We start from the raw sequence: 24,499 nt of genomic DNA, 5'->3' as shown, positions 1-24,499 counted from the left end.
GGCATATGACAGCTATTATGCTAAAGTAAATATTCCAATCATACCATAAACTGATAACAACACCTGATCTGTAAAATTGAACATTAGTCCCTGTAAAGAATTTGCTGGCCTTGATCACTGAACACAGAAAAGGCTTCTTTAGTTCCTAGTTAATGAAATTGCTTGTTCTTGCATACTATAAAAGCTTTGTGTTCATGTTCATGATTGGAGCAGACTACATTATCAGGAAAGTCTGTAATATGAAATTCGTTAAAAAAATATATATATTTTTTGAACATGTCTGGAGAGCTCACAGTTTATGTAATCAATAGTAGCTACAGTGCCTTGAAAAGGTATTCATACCCCTTGAAATTTTCCACATTTTGTCATGTTACAACCAAAAACATATATATATTTTATTGGGGTTTTATGTGATAGACCAACACAAAGTGGCACATGATTATGAAGCAGAAGGAAAATGATAAATGGTTTTCAAAATTTTTTACAAATAAATATGTGAAAAGTGTGGCATGCAATTGTATTCAGCCCCCCTGAGTCAATACTTTGTAAAACCACCTCTCGCTGCAATTACAGCTGCAAGTCTTTTTGGGGATGTTTCTACCAGCTTTGCACATCTAGAGAGTGCCATGTTTGCCCATTCTTCTTTGCAAAATAGCTCAAGCTCTGTCAGATTGGATGGAGAGAATCTGTGAACAGCAGTTTTGAAGTCTCGCCACATATTTTCAATTGAACTTAGGTCTGGACTTTGACTGAGCTATTCTAACACATGAATATGCTTTGATCTAAACCTTTCCATTTTAGCTCTGGCTATATGTTTAGAGACGTTGTCCTGCTGGAAGGTGAACCTCCGCCCTAGTCTCAAGTCTTTTGCAGATTCTACAGGTTTTCTTCGAAGATTGCCCTGTATTTGGCTCTGACCAGCTACCCTGTCCCTGCTGAAGAAAAGCATGCCCACAACATGATGCTGCCACCACCATGTTTCATGGGTTCAGGGTGATCTGCAGTGTTAGTTTTTCACCACACATAGCATTTTGCTTTTAGGCCAAAAAGTTTAATTTTGGTCTCAACTGATCAGAGCACCTTCTTCCACATGTTTGCTGTGTCCCCCAAATGGCTTCTCACAAACTGCAAACAGGACTTCTTATGGCTTTCTTTCAACAATGGCTTTCTTCTTGCCACTCTTCCATAAAGGCCAGATTTGTGGAGTGGACGACTAATAGTTGTCCCAAGGACAGATTCTCCCACCTGAGTGGTGAATCTCTGCAGCTCCTCCAGAGTTACCATGGGCCTGTTGGCTGCTTATCTGATTAATGTTCTCCTTACCCGGCCTGTCAATTTAGGTGGACGGCCATGTCTTGGTAGGTTTGCAGTTGTGCCATACTCTTCCATTTTCACATGATGGATATTGGAATATTTTTTATAACCTAACCCTGCTTTAACCTGCTCCACAACTTTATACCTGACCTGTCTGGTGTGTTCCTTGGTCTTCATGATGCTGTTTGTTCACTAAGGTTTTCTAACAAAGCTCTGAGGGCTTCATAGAACAGCTGTATATGTACTGAGATTAAATTACACACAGGTGGACTCTATTTACTAATTAGGTGACTTCTGAAGGCAATTGGTTCCACTAGATTTTAGTTAGGGGTAGCAGAGTAAAGGGGGCTCAATACAAATGCACGTCACATTTTTCACATATTTAGTTGTAAAAAATTTTGAAAACCATTTATCATTTTCCTTCCACTTCACAATTATGTGCCACTTTGTGTTGGCCTATCACATAAAATCCCAATAAAGTACATTTTCGTTTTTGGTTGTAACATAACAAAATGTAGAAAATGTTAAGGGGTATGAATACTTTTTCAAGGCACTGTATGCCAGTCAAAACTTGCCTCTTCTCCTGTAGCCTCAGCTCCCATGAGGTACATGCCCAAGGGCACATCCCTGCTCAGCTGTACCATTTGTCAAGTATAAATTAACGTATTGCACACAGATGCCATAACCTACCAAAGACCATCTTTAACCACTTCAATACAGGTCACTTTCACCCCCTTCCTGTCCAGGCCATTTTTCAGCTTTCAGCGTTGCCACACTTTCAAATTAATTTTTAATCATTTTCTTCACACAAATAGAGCTTTATTTTGGTGGTATTTAATCACTGCTGGGTTTTTTTTTTACTAAACTTTTTCCTTCACTGATGTGCACGGATAGACGGCACTGATGGGCATTGATGGGTAGCACTGATGAGCAGTCACTGACCGGCACTGAAAGGCAGGCAGCACTGAATGGCATCACTAATGGGCACTGATTGGTGTCACTGATGGGCACTGATTGGTGCCACTGATGGGTACTGATTGGTGGCACTGGGGGGCTTTACTGTAATCAGGGTACTGATGATCAGTGCCCTGATTACCTGTCCGAGTGTCCTCTATGAGGAGATGCCACTGATCGCTCTCCTCGCCACACACTCTGTCAGTGTGAGGCGATGAGAGCCAATTACCGGCACTTCTGCATTTACATGTGACCGGCTGTGATTGGACACAGCCGATCACATGGTTAAAGAGCTGCGTCATTGGCTCTTTACAGAGATCATGGTCCTTGGATCGTGTCCTAGGACATGGCGCAGTTGCAGTCGCCACGAGGCTCTGCGGTTGCGTGAGACCGGCCGTTGTGGGAAGACGTCATATGATGTCCACCCAGAACGAGAGCCGCACCGCTCCTCCTTCATTTGACGGTGGGCAGGTGGCAAGTGGTCAATATAATAGAGCAGTGATCTCTAAACTACGGCCCTCCAGCTGTTGCAGAACTACACGTCCCATGAGGCATTGCAAAGCTCTGACATTCACAGACATGACTAGGCATGATGGGAATTGTAGTTCCTGAACAAATGGAGGGAGACCCCTGTAATAGAGCATGCACAACATAGAATCACGCTCCAATGCGTTTCAAGTCACAAAGAGATGGAGACAATGATTAAGCACTTTGCGGGGTGAAACACATTGGAGTGGGAGATGGACAGACAAGACTATATGTTGTGAATCCTCTAAAGCTGGTTTATAATGGTGATAGCATCAGTGTGTGGCCCATTCGTTTATACTTGACAACCTGTCTGTAGAGCTGTTACCTGAAACATCTGAGGCCTCCACCCAGGACTGGGAGCTGCCACCATTGTCTAACTTCCTAGAAAAGTCATGCTAGATCCAGAGAAAGGAACGTTAAAGTGAATAATGCTGCAGAGGTAAATACCTGCAGCATACCTACATTTATATATAAAAAATTAAGATGGAACAGTCACTAGAATACTATTAAGATACTAAAAGATACTATTAAGATTACTAAAAGATTTATTTATGGCGGAAACTGTAATGATATCCAAAAATCTCTATCAACCAATCATTAAATTGAACGCAAAGCAAAACTTTTTTGTTTTGGATAGAGACGAGTTAGATACTATGTTGGGTCTTTATTGCTGTGTGCATCCCCTCTAGGAAGATTGACTTCTTTATTTATCCTGGTGACCATTGTTGTGGAGACAGAAAGTGGGGTAAGATCCAAAATTTCAGAGGTGTCACCAGAGCAAGAAGTTCTGGTGACAACTGTCTAAGATGGGAATTCCCTGCACGTTGGGAAGATTTCCTCTCTTTTTCTTTGGTTTCTCCAAGACAAGAAGTAAAGGCAATTCTCAGGACATAAACAACAACAATAAAAAAACTTTATTCACTCTAAAATGAAAAAAAAAGGTTTTGGCTATACAAACACCTAAATACAGCATCAGTTTAAAGCTAAGGGCAGATGGATTCCAGCAGGGGCGGACTGACAACTCATGGGGCCCCCGGGCAATAGGGGCTCATGGGGCCCCCTTAGTCCCCACCCACCCACACACAAGCCACACCCTCACAAAGCCCCACGTATATATTGCACTGCTACATTACATGCATTGGTCACAGAATTTCTCTACTTCATGTTCAAAATAAATGTTTAAAGATTAAAGAAAAATAAACTCACTTTAACCACATACATTTACTGCAGGGCTGCGTCTCCTGTGAGCAGAATCATGTACAGGTACTTGATTCTGCACTTGCGGGTCTGCATGCTGTTTGACCTGCTGCCGCTGTGATTGGACACACCGAGAGCTAACCAGCGGGTCCGGAGGACCCCATGTCCGCCAGGCCCCGACGATCGTTTCCAACAGAGGCAGAACTGTGGTCTGCCTATGTAAACAAGTCCCCAGAGAGCCTCCCCTTACATCAGGGTCCCCAGAGAGCCTCCCCTTACATCAGGGTCCCCAGAGAGCCTCCCCTTACATCAGGGTCCCCAGAGAGCCTCCCCTTACATCAGGGTCCCCAGAGAACCTCCCCTTACATCAGGGTCCCCAGAGAGCCTCCTCCTTACATCAGGGTCCCCAGAGAGCCTCCTCCTTACATCAGGGTCCCCAGAGAGCCCCCTCCTTACATCAGGGTCCCCAGAGAGCCCCCTCCTTACATCAAGGTCCCCAGAGAGCCCCCTCCTTACATCAGGGTCCCCAGAGAAACCCCCCATACATCAGGGTCCCCAGAGAGCCCCCCTTACATCAAGGTCTTCAGAGAGCCCCCCCTTACATCCAGGTCTTCAGAGAGCCCCCCTTACATCAAGGTCCCCAGAGAGCCCCCCCATACATCAAGGTCTCCAGAGAGCCCCACATACATCAGGGTCCACTCCCCAGAGAGCCCCCCCATGCATCAGGGTCCCAGAGACCCCCCCATAGATCTGGGTCCCCAGAGAGCCCCCCATAGATCTGGGTCCCCAGAGAGCCCCCCATAGATCTGGGTCCCCAGAGAGCCCCCCCCCCATACATCAGGGTCCCCAGAGAGCCCCCCATACATCAGGGTCTCCAGAGAGCCCCCCCAAACATCAGGGTCCCCAGAGAGCCTCCTCCTTACATCAGGGTCCCCAGAGAGCCTCCTCCTTACATCAGGGTTCCCAGAGAGTCCCCTCCTTACATCAGGGTCCCCAGAGAGCCTCCTCCTTACATCAGGGTCCCCAGAGAGTCCCCTCCTTACATCAAGGTCCCCAGAGAGCCCCCTCCTTACATCAGGGTCCCCAGAGAAACCCCCCTTACATCAGGGTCCCCAGAGAAACCCCCCTTACATCAGGGTCCCCAGAGAGCCCCCCCATACATCAAGGTCCCCAGAGAGCCCCCCCATACATCAAGGTCCCCAGAGAGCCCCCCCATACATCAAGGTCTCCAGAGAGCCCCCCCATACATCAAGGTCTCCAGAGAGCCCCACATACATCAGGGTCAACTCCCCAGAGAGCCCCCCTATACATCAGGGTCCCAGAGAGCCCCCCATAGATCTGGGTCCCCAGAAAGCCCCCCAAAGATCTGGGTCCCCAGAGAGCCCCCCCATACATCAGGGTCCCCAGAGAGCCCCCCCATACATCAGGGTCCCCAGAGAGCCCCCCATACATCAGGGTCTCCAGAGACCCCCATACATCAGGGTCCCCAGAGAGCCCCCCCATACATCAGGGTCCCCAGAGAGCCCCCCCATACATCAGGGTCCCCAGAGAGCCCCCCCATACATCAGGGTCCCCAGAGAGCCCCCCCCATACATCAGGGTCCCTAGAGAGCCCCCCATACATCAGGGTCCCCAGAGAGCCCCCCCCATACATCAGGGTCCCCAGAGAGCCCCCCCCATACATCAGGGTCCCCAGAGAGCCCTCCCCATAGATCAGGGTCCCCAGAGAGCCCCCCCATACATCAGGGTCCCCAGAGAGCCCCCCCCATACATCAGGGTCCCCAGAGAGCCCCCCATACATCAGGGTCCCCAGAGAGCCCCCCCATACATCAGGGTCCCCAGAGAGCCCCCCCCATACATCAGGGTCCCTAGAGAGCCCCCCATACATCAGGGTCCCCAGAGAGCCCCCCCATACATCAGGGTCCCCAGAGAGCCCCCCCCATACATCAGGGTCCCCAGAGAGCCCTCCCCATAGATCAGGGTCCCCAGAGAGCCCCCCCATACATCAGGGTCCCCAGAGAGCCCCCCCCATACATCAGGGTCCCCAGAGAACCCCCCCATACATCAGGGTCCCCAGACTTAACCCCCCCAGAGGTTCCCCTGTACCTGGCTGTGCACCTCCAACCCAAGGGGGAGGTGGGAGGTGGCGATCGGCAGTTCTATGGTGCCTGTGGATCTCACTGGGGCTTGTAGTCCTCCTTCTGATTCTGAACAGTAGATAGGGGAGGGGCCTCTGACCCGGGCAGCAGTCGGCAACAGCGTACAAGCAGAGAGTGAAACTTGTAGCTGCCCGGGTCAGAGGCCCCTCCCCTTTCCACTCTACAATCTGGAGGAGAAATACAAGTCCCCGGGAGATGCTGCGAGCACCATAGAGCTGCTGATCGCCGCCTCCCACTCCCCTCACTGCATCCCAAACTGAAAGAGGAGATGCCCGCCTCATCCCCCCCCCCCCCGCGGCAGTCGGCAGAACGGCTCCACCGCAGCACGCCCAGCAGCATACCCCTAGATCCGACGAGCATGTCTCCCGGGCCCCCTACTGGCTGCGGGCCCTCGGTCGGCGTCCGATCGACCGAATGGTCAGTCCGCCCCTGGATTCCAGGGACTAAATGTTACATGAATCCTCTGCCCTTACTCAACATGGCCATGGCCAGAAATGCTAGGGGGTGTTTTTCAATGTGATTTCTTAGCAAAATAAAGAAAATTAAAGAATGGAGATATGGATGGATGGGTGATTTTGTTTTAGATAATACAATTTAATGAAAACAGAAAATTGAATATCAAATACTTCCTGCAATTTTCCTTTCCTGACGAGCTCCATGTCAACCTACTACTTTCTGTGCTGACATGGAGCTGTCAGGAAAACGGAATATTGAAGATGTGGGCTGAGGAAGAGGATAAATATTTGGTAAGATCTTTGCCTCCCATATTCTACCTGGTGAGAATGTAAGTACAGAGGTCCATTTATTGCCTCCCAGGCCTTTGCTTGGGGAGCAACGACAAAACAAGAAGGGATATGTTTCTTATCTTACTGAATAGGCCTACAGTATACAAACTGGCCTAAAAAGTTTTAAGATGACCTACAGCAGAGGTTGAAGAAACTAAAAGGCAGCTATCTATCTGGGCTAACAGACTCTACACTGGCCTGTAGTAGAGGTCTAGGAAATAGGAACATAGTTGTAGACTTATAGAATTTGTGCAGATGTTTGCTGCATGAAGGGATTTTTGGGATATTCTGTACCCCTAACTCTCTAATAAAATTGCACAAAAGGAGATTGAAGGATACAAAATATTCATCTGTTAGTGGGTCACTGAGTGACTAAGTGCAACTACAGAGCGCTTTGCCTTAAGGAAGGCTAGGAGGGCCTGGTGAATATTTCATCAGCTAATTCAGGGTGAGTGCTGCAATTGCAAGCACCCCTTTAGATTTGTCTATCAGTAGACCGCCCAGATGCCTTGAAAAATGTCTTATGCTGCGTACACATGGTCGGACTTTCTGACGTAAAATGTGCGATTTGGAGCTTGTTGTCGGAAATTCCGATCGTGTGTAGGCTCCATTGAAGTTTCCATTGGAATTTCCTTCGCAGAAAATTTGAGATCTGGTTCTCAAATTTTCCGACAACAAAATCTGTTCTCGTAAATTCTGATCGTGTGTACACAATTCCGACGCACAAAGTGCCACGCATGCTTAGAATAAATTACGAGACGGAAGCACTTGGTCTGGTAAAACTAGCTTTCGTAATGGACATAGCACATTCGTTGCGCTGCAAATTTTGAAATCTTTTAATGCAGCGCATTCTCTTCTTCTACAGAGAGGGGAGGGAGGAACCGGCGTCATGACGTGACGTCGGTTTGTTTACAAGTGATCGCTCCGTCTTTTGACAGAACGATCAAGTGGTAAACAGCTGTGATCAGCGGCTATTTACCGTGATCCGTGATGCGCCGGGTCCGGTCACGGATGTTCCCGGGTGCGCACGGGAGCAATATTCTGGAATGGCGTCCCACGGACGTGCACCCAGAATAAGCCGACCGCGCTGTAGCCGTCTTTCGGCTATGGCCCGGTCGGCAAGTGGTTAATTTGACCTTTTATTTTAGAAAGGTACCTGCCTACTCACAAACAAACTGTCCTTTTTGAAGTAAAACACATAGGCAAGTATTTAAATATCCATTTATTCTGGGTCATAACAAAATAAAGAGGAAGGCAACGCTGGAGAAACTGGTGAGATTTGCGAAGCCTTTGTACTCCTGGGCACACATCTATTATTTTACAGTCAAAATTGGTGGCCTGAGGAGTCCATATAATAGTGAGCACAATCCAATCCAGGACTACAAGAGATCAGGAACAGCAGCAGATGACATATCTGTCCCCAGGCTGTGGTCATACAACAGCCTGCATCTTTTGTCAGACCAGACTGAACCCAGGCCATCACTCTCTGGTCTTCCTTACACGCTTCCTTCCAGGCTGTGGCTCTGGTGTTGGAGGTGTGGCAGGAGTTGGAGGAGGAGGACCTGGAGGAGGAGGAGGACCATGGTTCAACTCACAAATGTTGCTTTGGCTTGTGAGTTCGCCCCTCAACCCCTTATTTAGGGCTTGCAAGATCACTTCCTCACATAAGAGGCGTTGGCCCTCCTCCATTTCCAGCATTTTGCAGGTTGTCATGTAGGTATAGTCCTCTTGAACACTGGGGGGGTTTCTGAGGGCCGCAGTAGCCTTCAGAAATAGGCCAATTGCTGCCTCTTTCAGGTTACTCCTCTTCCTGGCACTTTTTTTGGAAGGCCGAGGGGAGTTACCTGGGATTCAGTAGGCTACTGGGTCCGGCCACCTCCTGGCTGCCACTTTCCACAGCCTCCTCCTGGCTGAGACTTTCCTGTGTATGAAAAAGGGACATAGTTTTAGTTTTTGGTTCATCAATCACACACAATTTTCAGCTCATGACTGTTGCAAATTGAATTTAATTAATAGAAAAGACAATCATTCTGACCCCAGCATTTTTCATTCTTGTCACAATCATTTGTGGCCACTACTGTCTATTGATATGTAAAACACTTTGGGAAATCAGAAATTATTTATCAAAACTAACATATTTTTAACATCATTAATTTGACAACCAGAAATATTTTGAAGAATGCTATACCTGACTCAAGCTGAGCTCCTCCACATGTGGCTGCCTGGAAGGCCCAGGTTGGTCATTGGAAGCCTCAGCTGGGGGGGAAGGAAGCCTTGAAGGAAGACTGGAGAGTGCTGGCCTGGGTTCAGTCTGGCCTGCCAGAAAATGCAGTCTGTCGTAGTATTACAGCCTGGGTACATAAATGTAATCTGCTGTAGCTCCTGATCTCAGGGAATCCTGGACCTTCTTGCACTCCCTAATATAAGTGTTCCACATGCCACCAATTAGGGCCTTCAAATAGGGGATGTCTGCCGTGGGGGTCACCGGCTTCACAAATTCCAGCAATTGATCCAATGCTGCCTTCCTCTTTGGTTTATTGTTATAAAAGGGGTGGTTTACCTGCCACAGACAGGGCAGCTCCCTGTACATATCAATGAATATGGGGATAAAGTCCTCATCGTTGAATAGATCAATTTTCTCCGCAAGACACAACACAAGACAAGCCCTAATGTCAGGCGAAACTCTCTTAATCTTGACCCAATATAGGCTTCAATCTATAAGCAGTATAGGCCACTGATGCACCAACTTAAAATTGTACCTTCGTTATAACGATTATCGCTTCCGTTACTTCGTCCCCTGCTCACCGATCGTACGTACGATGCACACGTGTTCCGCTTTATATACACTGCACATGCATAAAACTCCGGCCGCCCCTGACGTTCTTTCTAGTCTATTCTCCGCCCCTTGTCTTTCTGCGCAGTGGGAGAGCACATCATCAAGAGAGTGGTGCAAAAAAGTATTTTGTCGTGTGTTTCTATTCTTCTTCTTAACGTTCGTGCTGCTCCATGTGCTTTTCTTTACTGTTGTACATTTTAAAATGGCATCTTTCATGTTCATGAGCACAGTAATCGGTTGTAGGAAACATCGTTCGTTCGCCCACTTATAAGATGTTTTAGGCAGATACAGGTTAACTACATTTGTTCATGCCTATTTGTATTAAAATAAGTTTGTTGTCTAGATGGGTTTGTAACTAGAATGAAATGCAAACTTGATTCAGTGTAAGTAGAGGACACTCAGCAGCTGTTTACACATCTGGATGCAGGAGCACTAGTGTGGGACACCAGAATCAAACTTTTTAGGGTGTCCCACACAGGTGCTCCAGTGGGTAATACGGGTGTCTCCATGTGTGAAACTTGTACAAAAAAGGGAAGTATTCCAGCTTTGGAAATTGAATAAAAATGTCTTCAGCTTTGCCAAAACAGACAATTGTACGACACTTCCAAGCAATGTTTCATATTCCTATTTCTGCCCTCCATTATCTATGTACCAAGTATACCTTTTTTTATTCACATAGGGGAGAAAAGACTCAGGATGTCTGAGGACACCAGGGACCCCCCACCTCCGAAAGAAGGGGAAGTCACCAAAACACAAGCAGAGGATGAGGAGGGAGACTTTTGGAAGTATGCAAAATTGTCACTACAACAGGTGAGTGTCTGAGACCACAGCTTCAGGTAAGATATCTGTTCCTGCGTATTTATAATACATGGTGTGTTTTGTTTTTTTTTTTTTTTTTTTTTTAGATGATGTGGATGTTGTGGAAGAAGAATCTCATTTCACCAGTGAAAGTGCCCAGATCCTCATTGGGGAGAGAATGGGGTGCAATCACGATTTAGAAAATCTAATGTAACCCTTTTTTTCGTGTATTTTGGGTTTGAAAAAAAAGTTTTAAAGTATTTTAAAAGCCAAATTTTGAAGATGTACACAGTTTGTCAACATGTGCTATCTGCCACCAGGGGATATCAATGTACGTGTTTTGTGGGTGCAACCCCTTCCTCGCTACTAAAGTAGCTGAGAGGAAGGGACTGCACCCTTAAAACACGTCCATTGATCCCCCATGATGGGAGCTAGCACATGTTGACATTAGGCATGGGATCAGGAGGGAAATCCCAATTTTGAATCCCAATTTGTGTGCATCTTCAAAATTTGGCTTTTACAGGGGTGACATCACCCTATCTGATGAAGGCAATATCAATACAGTTTGGACATACTAATGTCTGATATTGCCTTCACTTTGTCAAAGTTGAACTTTGTAAGTTCCTGAGTTTTGTATGTTATGTTTTGAAACATGCCTGTTTAACCAAAAAAGGCTATTTCCAATTAATGTGACAAAAAATAATGTTATACACCAAAGATGTTGGTTTGTTCAAAAACACTTTTCTAAACGCACACGTGAATGTGCTTTGAGTAAAAAGTTTTCTACTCAACAATGTGTGGCTTCTTCTTTCAATGATCAAAAGCAGTTTTTGGACTAAAAGTTGGTGTTTCCAGTGGCAATGGGGGTTATTTACTAAAGGCAAATCCACTTTACACTACAAGTGTAGTTTCATGTGCACTTTTAAGTGCACTTGGAGTGCAAAGTGGAATTTCCTTTAGTAAATAACACCCACAGTGCTCTCCAATTTACCTCAATCATGCCATTTTCATGACTCCACAAAATTAATTCATGGTGCTGAAAATGATGAATATTTTTGTCAGTAATGCATTACATACATTAACAACAAAAACAAGGTGTGTGTAGCAGATCCACAACATAATAATAGTTTGCTGAAAAAGAGATGGTCACCTCATGTATCAAATAAATTATATTTGCACTATTGAAGAAAATGTCCAAAAAGATACCCAGGCAGTAAATCAAAGGAAATATTCTTTCAGTTTAAGTTCAACAATTTAGGATAAAACGTTTCTTAATAAGTTTCTGGCATAACACCTGCAAAGTACTCGACATACTTCTGTCTTACTTTACGGGCGCTTTGTGTGGGGCAAGCCAGGACGACCAGCTTCAAGCGCCATCAGGGTTTCTTGTTGAAGTCCGGCCTAAGGCGCAACTGAGGCAACATACTGTAGTTCATTGAATTTCTCCTTAAATAGTTGTGTAGAAAGCAGCATGCAAGGATTATATGGTTAAGTTTATATTCCGCTATGTTGATTGGCGTAAGGAATAGGCGGAACCGGCTGGCCATTATCCCAAAAGTGTTCTCCATCACTCTTCTGGCACGTAACCGGGTGGCCCCGCCCCCTCTGACGCTACGGGGAAGCCATAGGGATGTCCCCGTGCGTCAGACGGGGGCGGGGTCAGACGGGGGCGGGGTCACCCGGCGATGTCATCGTGTGGCCCTGCCCTCAGTTATAAAAGAACTGTCACCTGAAAGGACGGTCATTACAGCGGTTGCCTCCCATGGAGGCGGATCGCTGGCGGCGTGTAGGTTTTTTTTTTCTTTTTCGGTCCGTCAGTGGAGCAAGAGAAGAAGAAGAAGACTTCATGGGACAGTTTTATTTTTTATTTTTTAATAAATGACTTGTCCCCAAGCCGTGTCATGTCATTTTTACAATTTTCAAACTTTTTTTGTGAAATGGTAACGGGGTACATTTGTACCCCGTTACCATTTCACACAGGGGGGGAGACCGGGATCTGGGGGTCCCCTTGTTAAAGGGGGCTTCCAGATTCCGATGAGCCCCCCGCCCGCAGACCCCCGCAACCACCGGGCAAGGGTTGTTGGGATTAGGACCTTGTCCCCATCAACATGGGGACACGGTGCTTTGGGGGGCTACCCCAAAGCACCCTCCCCATGTTGAGGGCATGTGGCCTGGTATGGTTCAGGTTGTATGCTTCGATAAGGGTCTGGTATGGATTTTTGGGGGGACCACTACGCCATTTAAAAAAAAAAATTGGCACAGGGTTCCCCTTAAAATCTACACCAGACCTGAAGGGTCTGGTATGGATTTTGAGGGGGACCCCACGCCATTTTAAAAAAAAATTTTGGCAAGGGGTTCCCCTTAATATCCATACCAGACCTGAAGGGCCTGGTATGGAATTTGGGGGGACCCCTACGCAATTTTTTTTTTTTATTTTGGTTTGGGGTTCCCCTTAATATTCATACCAGACCCAAAGGGCCTGGTATTGGACTGTGGGGGAATCCCATGCTGACTTTTATGTGTATTGCCGGGACCGACAATTCATTATAGCCGCGAGTACTTTTAAATTACTTTTTTTCCTTTAGAAATGTCATTTTGTGCAGGGACTGTTGTAAACACGGGAAACATGCGCCAATTTACAGGCATACTATAGACACCCCCCAGGTATGAAATGTAAAGCAATATTTCACTTTTATTGTTTCACTTTAAGCATTATTAAAATCACTGCTCCCGAAAAAACTACCATTTTTAAAAACTTTTTTTCTGCATTGATACATGTCCCCTGGGGCAGGACCCAGGTCCCCAAACACTTTTTATGACAATACCATGCATATAAGCCTTTAAAATTAGCACTTTTGATTTCTCCCATAGACTTTTAAAGGGTATTCCACGGCTTTCAAATTTTCCGCGAACACCCCAAATTGTTTGCTATTTGGCAAACAGGCGAACACCCGATGTTCGAGTCGAACATCGGGCTCATCCCTAGTCACCGCATTCTTGACGTTCAGAAATTCCAACAACTTTGTGTGACCGTGTGTATGCAAGACAAGTTTGAGCCAACATCCGTCGGAAAAAACCCATGGATTTTGATGTCGGAGTGTTCCGATCAATGTCCAATCGTATGTACGGGGCATTAGAGGAAAAAAAGATAATTTATTTGTTTTGAAAATGAGCAGTTGGTATAGGTGTATGTAAAGCATCGTTAAGCACACTAACACTCCAATACAAACAGTACAGGTAAACTAACTGGAAGGTTTATTTTACATATGTTAACCAGTAAATGATCCACCTGTAAATGTATCTAACAACATAGCAACTTTGTCTTAATTTCTATAGTTTAGTCCATAGTTATCAGAGCTTTGCAACATATTTACTGTTCCTCATATGATTGTGAATTTGCTTCAACTTGTAGAATTCAATGATTAACTTTGCTATTACAAAACAATCTACCCACAACAAACTTGTGAAATGTACTGCTTGCATGACTGTGAAAAAAAAAACACTTGGTAAATACAGGGAATATCTTTTGTTTAATTATTTTTCTGAGCTTATTACACAGGTTATGACTAAGTAGGTTTGTCCCTCTTAGCATGATTTTGCTATATTTGTACAACTATACCTTTTTCCCTGCATTATGTTGGTGGTCAGCACTGTATTTTTCTGAAGAGATGAGGTACTTAGCTACTGATGGCTGTAGTATGAGCCTAGACACCGAGTTGAAAAAGTATAGATTGATGTGGGATTACGGAGTGACAGAAAGGACAAGGGCTGACATGGCACTCAATGGAACAGTCCTCACAGCCTTCCCACCATGGCTATTCCTAATTCCTGGCAGAAAGGTTAATTTATGTTTGGCTTGCATTAGAAAGTGGTAAACACATTTACATGAAAAGTTGCAAGGTGAGCTCACAAAATCCAGCAGAAGTGCAGTAGAATTGGTTATATTCACATAAGATGTGTCGGAGAGTAAAGAGCATGTAGCCTTATAACACCTGCTGATAAACCTTCAAAGGCTGTGATGCCTACAACTGTCATTAAAAAGGTCACATCTATGCAGCATTATGGATCTTAGAAAAACAACTTCCTGAAACAGTTTATTGGGGGTAAAAGTAGCAACGTGGCTCACTCCACCCCACATCTAAAACCCTTCAATTACTGCATCACTTTCTGATGTAGAAGAGCTTGGTGCTTGTCATCAGCAAGCTACCATTTTGAATAAGTGGCCCAATTTTAAAGCTCCACAAACAGTATCTGCTGATGGTCTTCAAGCTATTGAAATACCAACCTGTTTATATGGTATTCCGGCCAGGTATTCCTTCGCTCCAGTGCAGGAGCAGTTTTGTACTGTGCTTTTGTATGTATCGCATCTTTGGACCTTAAAGACAAAACAGGGATTTTTCCCTTATTCCATTAAAAATAAAGAGGGCAAAATATTTAATGTGACGACGACAATATATTGTAGCTTTATTTCATTTTTTATACTTTAGTAAAACCTATTCTTCCAGTTTGTAGATGGTAAACTAGTCAAACAGCCTCTAATGCAGAACACTTGGATATTAGTGATATCACCATAGACCTTTAGATTGGGTTCACACTAATTGGATGTTGTTTTTCCCGCATCCAATTCGCATGTCAGGAGATTGGGACTGGCTCTCTATGGAGCCAGTTCACACATCTCTGGATCGGCTCCGGTGCAAATTGCGCAGGAGTCCTGTGTGTCTTCTGGTCCATTTCAGGTCCGAATTCAGCCCAAAATTCGGGCTGAAATCGGACCTGAAATGGTTAACGGAGACCCACCAGACCCCTGCTGTGAGCCGCCTCAGGCTGCAGTGTGAACCCAGCCTTAAAGTGAGTCCCTTCACACATTTTTTTGCATAAATATTCATCTTCAGATTATCTGAGCATGCCCTGTGTTCATGTTTATGGAGAATGGAGCAACAGGAAGAGGGACAGTGGTCAGCCAGCATTAGCACCAACTTATGTTAGGAAAACAACTGTACCTGTACCAAGCTTTCAGGTATGTCCAGCCATTATTCCTCCTATTTTTAGTCAACTGGTGATGTCTGTTCAGTGTTGCCAACCGTCTTTAAATTTAGGGACAGCTTGTAAAAAACAGGCACTTTTCTTCTGTCAGTAAATGTCTGTAGATAGGACAAAAGTGGCTGCCAAAAAATCCCCTTGTTGGCGACTCTGAACTGTGCCTGGGCAGTTCCAGAGCCAACCAATTACAAAACTACCAGGCTCTGTCTTGGATTGAGTAGCGGGGTGGTCACACACACCTTCACAGTGGCATCATGTCGCTCATTGGGTGTATTTTATATTCATATGCTCCACCGCACAAGTTGCGGATGACCTCAGCAGTTCACGGATTGGCAGACTGCACACGCGCAGTTCAGAGCCTAAAACTAGGATTTTTTAAAAAGCATTTTTCCATCAGCCACTTGCGCCCCACCACTGGTGAAGGTCCTCTGGAGGAGGATCTTCTAAAGGGACACTCTGGTGAGGGATCTTCCAAAGGGGGCACTCTGGAGGAGGATCTTCTAAGGGGCTTCTCTGGAGCAGGATCATCTAAGGAATACTCTGGGGGAGGATCATGTAAGGGGGCACCCTGCAGGAGGATCATCTAAAGGGGGACTCTGGAGAAGGATCATCTAAGGGGGCACTCTGGAGGAGGATCATTTAAGGGGCACTCTGGAGGAGGATCGTCTAAGAGGGCACTCTGGAAAAGGATCGTCTAAGGAGGCACCCTGAAGAAGGATCATCTAAGGGGGCACTCTGGAGGGGGATCTTCTAAGGGGACCATCTGGAGGAGTATCATCTAGGGGGCACTCTGGAGGAGGATCATGTAAGCGGGCACTTTGGAGGATGGCAGTTCACTAACTGGCTGTTTGTACATGCGCAGTTCAAAGCCAACAACAAGGATTTTTTGAAAAGCATTTTTTCATCAGCCGTTTGCGGCCCACCACTGGTGATGGTCATCTGGAGGAGGGTATTCTAAGGGGGCACTCAGGAGGAGGATCTTTTAAGGGGGCACTCTGGAGCAGGATCATCTAAGGGGCATGCTGGAGGAGGATCGCCTAAGAGGACACTCTGGAGGAGGATCACCTAAGGGGTCACTCTGGAGAAGGATCATCTAAGGGGATACTCTGGAGGAGGATTATCTAAGGGGAGACTCAGGAGGAGGATCATCTAAGGGGCACTCTGAAGGAGGACCATGTAAGCGGGCAATTTGGAGGAGGATCATCTAAGGGGGCACTGTGGAGGATGTAAGGGGACACTCTGGAATATGTAGGGGGCTCTCTGGAGGATATAAAGGGGGACTGATGGTAGGGGGCACTTTGGGTGCACTGATGTTAGGGGGCAATCCGGGGGCACTGATGGGGACATGGATGCAAGGTAGCACTCTGGGGACTCTGATTTATAGAGGGAATGTTGGGGACTTAGATGTAAGGGAGGACTCTGATGTGAACGTGGTGCTCATCCTGCCTGCTGCACTCTATATGTTGTTTGTTACTTACTCCTGACCACTGCACTCTACAATTTGTGTTGTAGACCTAACCAAGGTGTTCATTGTCTCAGCAGTTGCTGGCTTTAGTAAAAGTCTTCTTTAAGGTAGGCTCAGTAAGACTTAAATATCCTTTTGTGTGCATTAACACATACTGTATGTAATGGAAATGTTTTATTGAAAAAAAAATTATCCCTTGTCCTGGGGTTTATTTGTGTCCGTGAGACTGTCAGTTTTGGCGCAGTAATTAGTATTTTGTCAGTACAAGAACTATGGTATATTTGTGCAGTATATACAGCAGGCATAGATTCTGTCCAATACCCCTTTAAGACCTTCTTACTTGCCATGTCCATTGTTCACCATGTCGAGCTACGCACACCGCAGAACTTATTTTTCTGTTCTTTCCCATGTGCCCCATGTTTTTCATAATTCTAGTCTTGCTCACATTTTGTCGTGCTGTTTTGACTAGTTAATTGTAAAGCCAGGCAGATTACTTGTTATAAGTATTGTTAATGATTATTTTTTTACTGTTTAACTGGTTGCTGCCTGCCTACCGTCAAATGACGGCGGGGCGGTGCGGCTCTTGTTCTGGGACGCCGTCATATAACGGCGTCCCAGAACGGCCGCTCTCATGTGCCGGCGGGGACGCACAGCGAGGCAATTGCGGCCGCGCCATGTTGCTAGGACACGGCGCAACCCCGATCTATGTAAAGAGCTGCGTCTGCGGCTCTTTACCCATGTGATCGGCTGTGTCCAATCACAGCCGGTCACATGTAAATACGGAGATGCCGGTAATCGGCTCTCCTCACCTCACACTGGCAGAGTGTGTGGCGAGGAGAGCCGATCATCGGCATCTCCTCACAGGGGAACATCTAGGAATGTAATCAGGGCACTGATCATCAGTGCCCTGATTACAATAAAGAAATATAGTGTCACAATACAGTGCCCACCAATGCCAGCATACAGTGCCCACCAGTGGCAGAAATCAGTGCCCACCACTGCCCACAAATGCCACCAATCAGTGCTCATTAGGCATGCCAGTCAGTGCTGGCAATCAGTGCTGCCCATCAATGCCCATCACTGCTGTCCATCAGTGCCCATCAGTGTCGCCCATCAGTGCCACCCATCAATGCCCATCAGTGCCCATCTGTACCGCCTATCCGTGCCGCCTATCCATGCCCACCAGTGCCGCCTATCAATGCCCGCCACTGCCGCCTATCAGTGCCCACCAGTGCCGCCTATTAGTGCCCATCAGTGCCACCTAACAGTACCCATCAGTGCCGCCTATCAGTGCTCATCAGTGCCACCTATCAGTGCCCATAAGTGTGGCATATTAGTGCCTCCTCATCAGTGCCACCTCATCAGTGGCCGCCAGTTTAGCCTATCAGTGCCCATAGGTGCCGCCGTCATATCAGCGCACATCAGTGAAGGCAAAAAATTACTTAGTTACACAATTTACTGACAGAAAAAAAGTAAAAAACATTTTTTTTCAAAATTTTTGTTTTTTTTTTGTAAAAAATAAAAAACCCAGCAGTAATTAAATACCACCAAAAGAAAGCTCTATTTGTGTGAAGAAAATGATAAAAAAATTGTTTGGGTACAGTGTAGCATGAACGCGGAATTGTCATTCAAAGTGCGACAACGCTGAAAGCTGAAATATGGCTTGGGGAGGAAGGGGGTGTTAGTGCAGGCAAGTGGTTAAAGTGGAGGGCCACCCTAAAATAAAAAATAGCATGAAAAATCTTTAAAAAATTTAAAAAAAACATTTGAAAAAAAAAAAAATTTAAACTTACCTGAACCCTTGTTGCTAGGCAGTCTTCCTAATCTAAACAAAAAGAATTTATAAACTGCGCTAACCAAAAATCTAATGTTTGAAGTAAAGTGATAGTATAACCTAACACCAACAAATATTTAAAAAATAATATAAAGTCCAAATCTCCAAAATGGTAGGATGTTCGGTTTGAACGTAAATAATAATCCAAATGAGCTATGATTGCTCTTACCAGAAATACCAATGATATGAGCGGATGGCAAAAAACCCTGCCAGGGCCTTTGGAATGATAGACCAGTCAGCACCGTCCGTTTTTCAAATCAAATACCCTCAGTGGATGCAGGAGAAAAAACAAACAAAAGGAAACTGGCCATGGTGTAGTATTTTAAATATTAAGCATGGACAGACAAACATACCAAACACCCTGGTGTGCACATAACAACAACCAAAAACAAAGGGGGGAGGGAAGTGAAAAAAACCCCACCACCGTGGCTGTAGATTGTGCTTACCAAATCACGGTGATAAGCAGGCTCTAAATGAGTTGGAGGCGGATCAAAAGTTGGCAAGGAACACTTTGATTCATCCACATTAGCCCGAAATCCACATCATCAGTACACCACCCAGAATACAAATGATAAGCTTTCCATGGTGAAGTACGTTTAAAATCAAGTTTAATAAGTAAAGTAATGCACTTACAGGATAAAAACACTTGTATCGCATAGAGTATAAGTCGCCGGCCGGCATACAAACATGGAAGCGAAGCTCGTCCTACTTCCTGGTCTCGTGGTAGCGTCGCTGCGTGCGTACCCAGACGCGTTTCGTCATCAAAAGGACGTTCTCAATGGGGACGAGCAGCGCAGTGAGCCACCACCATTATATAGGCATCCAAGCCTCATTCTGAGTTGCAAGCACAAGGACGCCATCTTAGATATGGGCAAAAAGCCATAATTTTCCCTGAAGTATGTACGTAGTTGAGATTTACATAATGTCCGCAAGAACAGACTAAACCGCCATAATGGATATGGGCAGTTGCCCTAACTATAACAGGACAAGCGAACAGCGCGCACTAAGACGCGCAAGAAAAACAACGTACCCGGAAACACATACAGCAATTCAGCCAAAAAATGAAAAATTATTATCAAAGGATAACAAAAAATAATGGAAACCTAAATATAAGACGTGACCAGATCCAGTCTTAATTAATAAAATTATGACCCAACAGAACATATATAAAAATAATAAGTCCCATAAGGAGATTAAATAAATACTATTAAAGGTGTATTCCCACCTCCTAACAGGTGTAAATGAATAAGAAAAAGGTGAAAAAAATAAAATGAATTAAATAGAAAAAAAAAAAAAAAAAAATATAAGTGAGATGAAATCTAACCTCTTCTAGTCTTCCTAATCTGCCTCTTCCTATTCCGCGGCATGTCCTGCTCCTCAGTGAGCGGCCCCGTTGCCTTCTGGGAACTGTGTGTTCCCAGAAAACCACGGGACCATTCACAGAGCGCCGCGGCACTTGCGCATGCGCAGTAGGAAACTGGCAGTGAAGCTGCAAGGCTCCACTGCCTGTTTCCCTTAGTTAGGATGGCGGTGCCGGGACCCGGGAGCCGAGGGACAGGTCGGGCCTCGGGCGGCCGACATCGCGGGCACCCAAGACAGGTAAGTGTACTTAGTTAAAGTCAGCAGCTACAGTGTTTGTAGCTGCTGACTTTAAAAAAATATTTTCGCTGGCCGGAATCCCGCTTTAAAGGCTAAGTTTGGCTTTAGGAACATGTTTTTTGTACAACCATATTTAGGGTGTAAAATGTTACAAAGCTGATCCAATGATCGTGGGTGCAATGCTTTGCTGGCTCCTGTGAGAAAAAAATAATAAATGCACATTTTTTTTCCTGCAAAAATATATACATTTATTTTCCTTAACCTCTTCAGCCCTGGAAGAATTTACCCCCTTCCTGACCAGAGCCTTAGGCACTGGTGCTGGTGCCACAACACTGCAACCCCTCACAGATACTCTAGTTGGAGCGCAGGAACGAGCCCTGCTGCAAAGAATTGCATCAAAAATTGTAATTACACGCCCCTGTTAAACAGGGGCTGAAAAATTGAGCCTTAGCCACTGGTGGCGGCGCCCAGAAACAAAAATATTCTTACAAGCTATGAGCATGATCATTGAGGTGGAAGAGGATAGTCACTCAGCATAACAGGATAGTCCCTCAGCATCAGCATAGGCAGTCTTGAAGGGATTTGACATTTCAAAAAAATTTATTCGGTTACATCAGCATCAGGTGCTAGGTATCTGGTGGTGATCCAAGACTGATTAATTTTTATGAAGGTCAGTCAATCGACCGAGTCGGTGGACAGGCGCACCCTGTGATCGGTTACAAAGCCTCCAGCAGCACTGAATGTGCGTTCCGAAAGAACGCTGGATGCAGGACAGGCCAGTAGCTCAATTGCATACTGTGCAAGCTCTGGTCAGTGATCCATCCTCAAGACCCAGTAACCCGGAGGATTTTCAGTGGGAAAGGTGTCCAAGTCAGATCTTGCCCCTAGGTATTCCTGCACCATGTAAAACAGACGCTGGTTATGGTTGCTAGAACCGATCATACCTTGGGGCTGCGGACTAAAAAATTGTCTGAATGCATCGGTCAGACGGCCACCTTCTCCACCGCTCCTTCTTTGACTGACCAAAGCATCAGCAACACGTTGTCCAGGAACAGGAGTTTGTAACCTCCCAGTCTCTGGGAACGCGTTGCACAGACCTTTCTGCAAGGCCTCCCGAAGATGTTTCATCCTCTGCTCTCTCTGCGATGGCAAGATAAGGTCCACAACCTTACCCTTGTAATGTGGATCAAGGAGGGTTGCCAGCCAGTAACGATCCCCCTCCATGATACCATAGATACGAGGATCCTTCCGCAGGCTTTGCAGGATCAAGGAAGCCATGCAGCGTAGGTATGCTGAGGCATTCGGTCCGGAGTCCTCTGGGTCACTAAGGATGACATGATCCGCAGCCACTTCCTCCCAGCCATGTACAAGTCCATGGGTTTCTTGGGACTGTAAATGATCCCTTAAAGACTGCTGCTGATGCTGAGTGCCAGGCTCCACCTCCATGCTGACACAATCCTCCTCCTCCTCATCCTCTACCTGTGTGATCAGCGGGCACGCAGGAACACTGTCTGGATAAAGGGGGCCTTGAGAGCTAAGGAAGTCCTCCTCTTCCTGCCTCTGTTCTGCCTCAAGTGCCCTGTCTATTATTCTACGCAGCGTGTGCTCCAACAGGTGGACAAGGGGGACAGTATCTCTGATGAATGCACTGTCACTGCTCACCATCCTTGTGGCCTCCTTAAATGCATGTGGATGGCTGGGAGCGAACTTCTTTCTGCGGTGCAGCAGCTGGGGCAGGGAAATTTGCCTGGTACAATCTGACGTCGGTGTACCGATAGCAGATTGCCCGCAAGTACTTGGCTGTGACACACCTAATTCTACACCTTCATTCCTCTCAGTGCAGGTCTCAGAGAGGACTCAAGGTATATTGGGGTTGGAGATCCCAGCTGATGAGGAGCAAGGAGAGGTCCTCTTTGTTCTTTGGTGTGGGTCTTTTAGGTACGCTTGCCAACGAACTGCATGGCAGGTCAACATACAGTCAGGTCCATAAATATTGGGACATCAACACAATTCTAATCTTTTTGGCTCTATACACCACCACAATGGATCTGAAATGAAACAAACAAGATGTGCTTTAACTGCAGACTTTCAGCTTTAATTTGAGGGTATTTACATCCAAATCAGGTGAACGGTGTAGGAATTACAACAGTTTGTATATGTGGCTCCCACTTTTTAAGGGACCAAAAGTAATGGGACAACTGGCTGCTCAACTGTTCCATGGCCAGGTATGTGTTATTCCCTCATCATCCCATTTACAAGGAGCAGATAAAAGGTCCAGAGTTAATTTCAAGTGTGCTATTTGCATTTGGAATCTGTTGCTGTCAACGCTCAATATGAGATCCAAAGAGCTGTCACTATCAGTGAAGCAAGTCATCATTAGGCTGAAAAAACAAAACAAACCCATCAGAGAGATAGCAAAAACATTAGGTGTGGCCAAATCAACTGTTTGGAACATCCTTAAAAAGAAAGAACGCACCGGTGAGCTCAGCAACACCAAAAGACCCGGAAGACCACGGAAAACAACTGTGGTGGATGACTGAAGAATTCTTTCCCTGATGAAGAAAACACCCTTCACAACAGTTGGCCAGATCAAGAACACTCTCTAGGAGGTAGGTGTATGTGTGTCAAAGTCAACAATCAAGAGAAGACTTCATCAGAGTGAATACAGAGGGTTCACCACAAGATGTAAACCATTGGTGAGCCTCAAAAACAGGAAGGCCAGATTAGAGTTTGCCAAACAACATCTAAAAAAGCCTTCACAGTTGTGGAACAACATCCTATGGACAGATGCTACCAAGATCAACTTGTACCAGAGTGATGGGAAGAGAAGAGTATGGAGAAGGAAAGGAACTGCTCATGATCCAAAGCATACCACCTCATCAGTGAAGCATGGTGGTGGTAGTGTCATGGCTGCCAATGGAACTGGTTCTCTTGTATTTATTGATGATGTGACTGCTGACAAAAGCAACAGGATAAATTCGGAAGTGTTTCGGGCAATATTATCTGCTTATATTCAGCAAAATGCTTCAGAACTCATTGGACAGCGCTTCACAGTGCAGATGGACAATGACCCGAAGCATACTGCGAAAGCAACCAAAGAGTTTTTTAAGGGAAAGAAGTGGAATGTTATGCAATGGCCAAGTCAATCACCTGACCTGAATCCGATTGAGCATGCATTTCACTTGCTGAAGACAAAACTGAAGGGAAAATGCCCCAAGAACAAGCAGGAACTGAAGACAGTTGCAGTAAAGGCCTGGCAGGGCATCACCAGGGATGAAACCCAGCGTCTGGTGATGTCTATGCGTTCCAGACTTCAGGCTGTAATTGACTGCAAAGGATTTGCAACCAAGTATTAAAAAAGTGAAAGTTTGATGGATGATTGTTAATCTGTCCCATTACTTTTGGTCCCTTAAAAAGTGGGAGGCACATATACAAACTCTTGTAATTCCTACACCGTTCACCTGATTTGGATGTAAATACCCTCAAATTAAAGCTGAAAGTCTGCAGTTAAAGCACATCTTGTTCATTTCAATTGAAATCCATTGTGGTGGTGTATAGAGCCAAAGAGATTAGAATTGTGTCGATGTCCCAATATTTATGGACCTGACTGTATGTCTGGTCAAGCATGTGGTGCTCAAGCGGGGGATGTTTTGGCCACGTGAGATACGCTTGAGACATATGTTGCAAATAGCAGCGGTGCGATCTGATGCACTTGTCTCAAAAAAGGCCCACACCAAAGAACTTTTGGAATAACGCGCAGACAGCAGCGCCCTGCACATGCGGAGCTCTGCGGTGTGATGCAGTCAATGTGCTGCCCTTAGGCTGGCCCCTGGAGGGCATCCTGCCTCGTTGGTGATGTGCCTCCTCCTCCTCCTCTCTCCTATCAGGCACCCATGTGGAGTCAGTGACCTCATCATCCCCTCCCTCCTCAACACTGGAGCAAACCTAGCAGTATGTTGAAGCAGGGGGAACATGACTGCCAGATTGCTGT

General features: G+C 45.8%; 1 protein-coding gene across 2 annotated transcripts in view; it reads right to left on the bottom strand.

Moving 5' to 3' along the window:
- GRAMD2B (GRAM domain containing 2B) overlaps positions 1 to 24,499 on the bottom strand; it is a 269,842-nt gene that overhangs the window by 114,336 nt on the left and 131,007 nt on the right. The window contains exon 2 of one of the 2 annotated variants that reach the window (XM_073624798.1): positions 14,856 to 14,945. The exons of the other annotated variant lie outside the window; for it this stretch is intronic. Within the exon in view, the coding sequence (XP_073480899.1) occupies positions 14,856 to 14,945 (90 nt within the window). The remainder of the gene's footprint in view (positions 1 to 14,855; positions 14,946 to 24,499) is intronic. 2 annotated transcript variants of the gene reach the window in all.

The sequence above is a fragment of the Aquarana catesbeiana genome, linkage group LG01 (genome assembly GCF_042186555.1).
Source record: "Aquarana catesbeiana isolate 2022-GZ linkage group LG01, ASM4218655v1, whole genome shotgun sequence".
Classification (NCBI taxonomy): domain Eukaryota; kingdom Metazoa; phylum Chordata; class Amphibia; order Anura; family Ranidae; genus Aquarana; species Aquarana catesbeiana.
The sequence above is the reverse complement of the archived record's forward strand: the minus strand, read 5'-3'. Positions and strand labels throughout refer to the sequence as shown.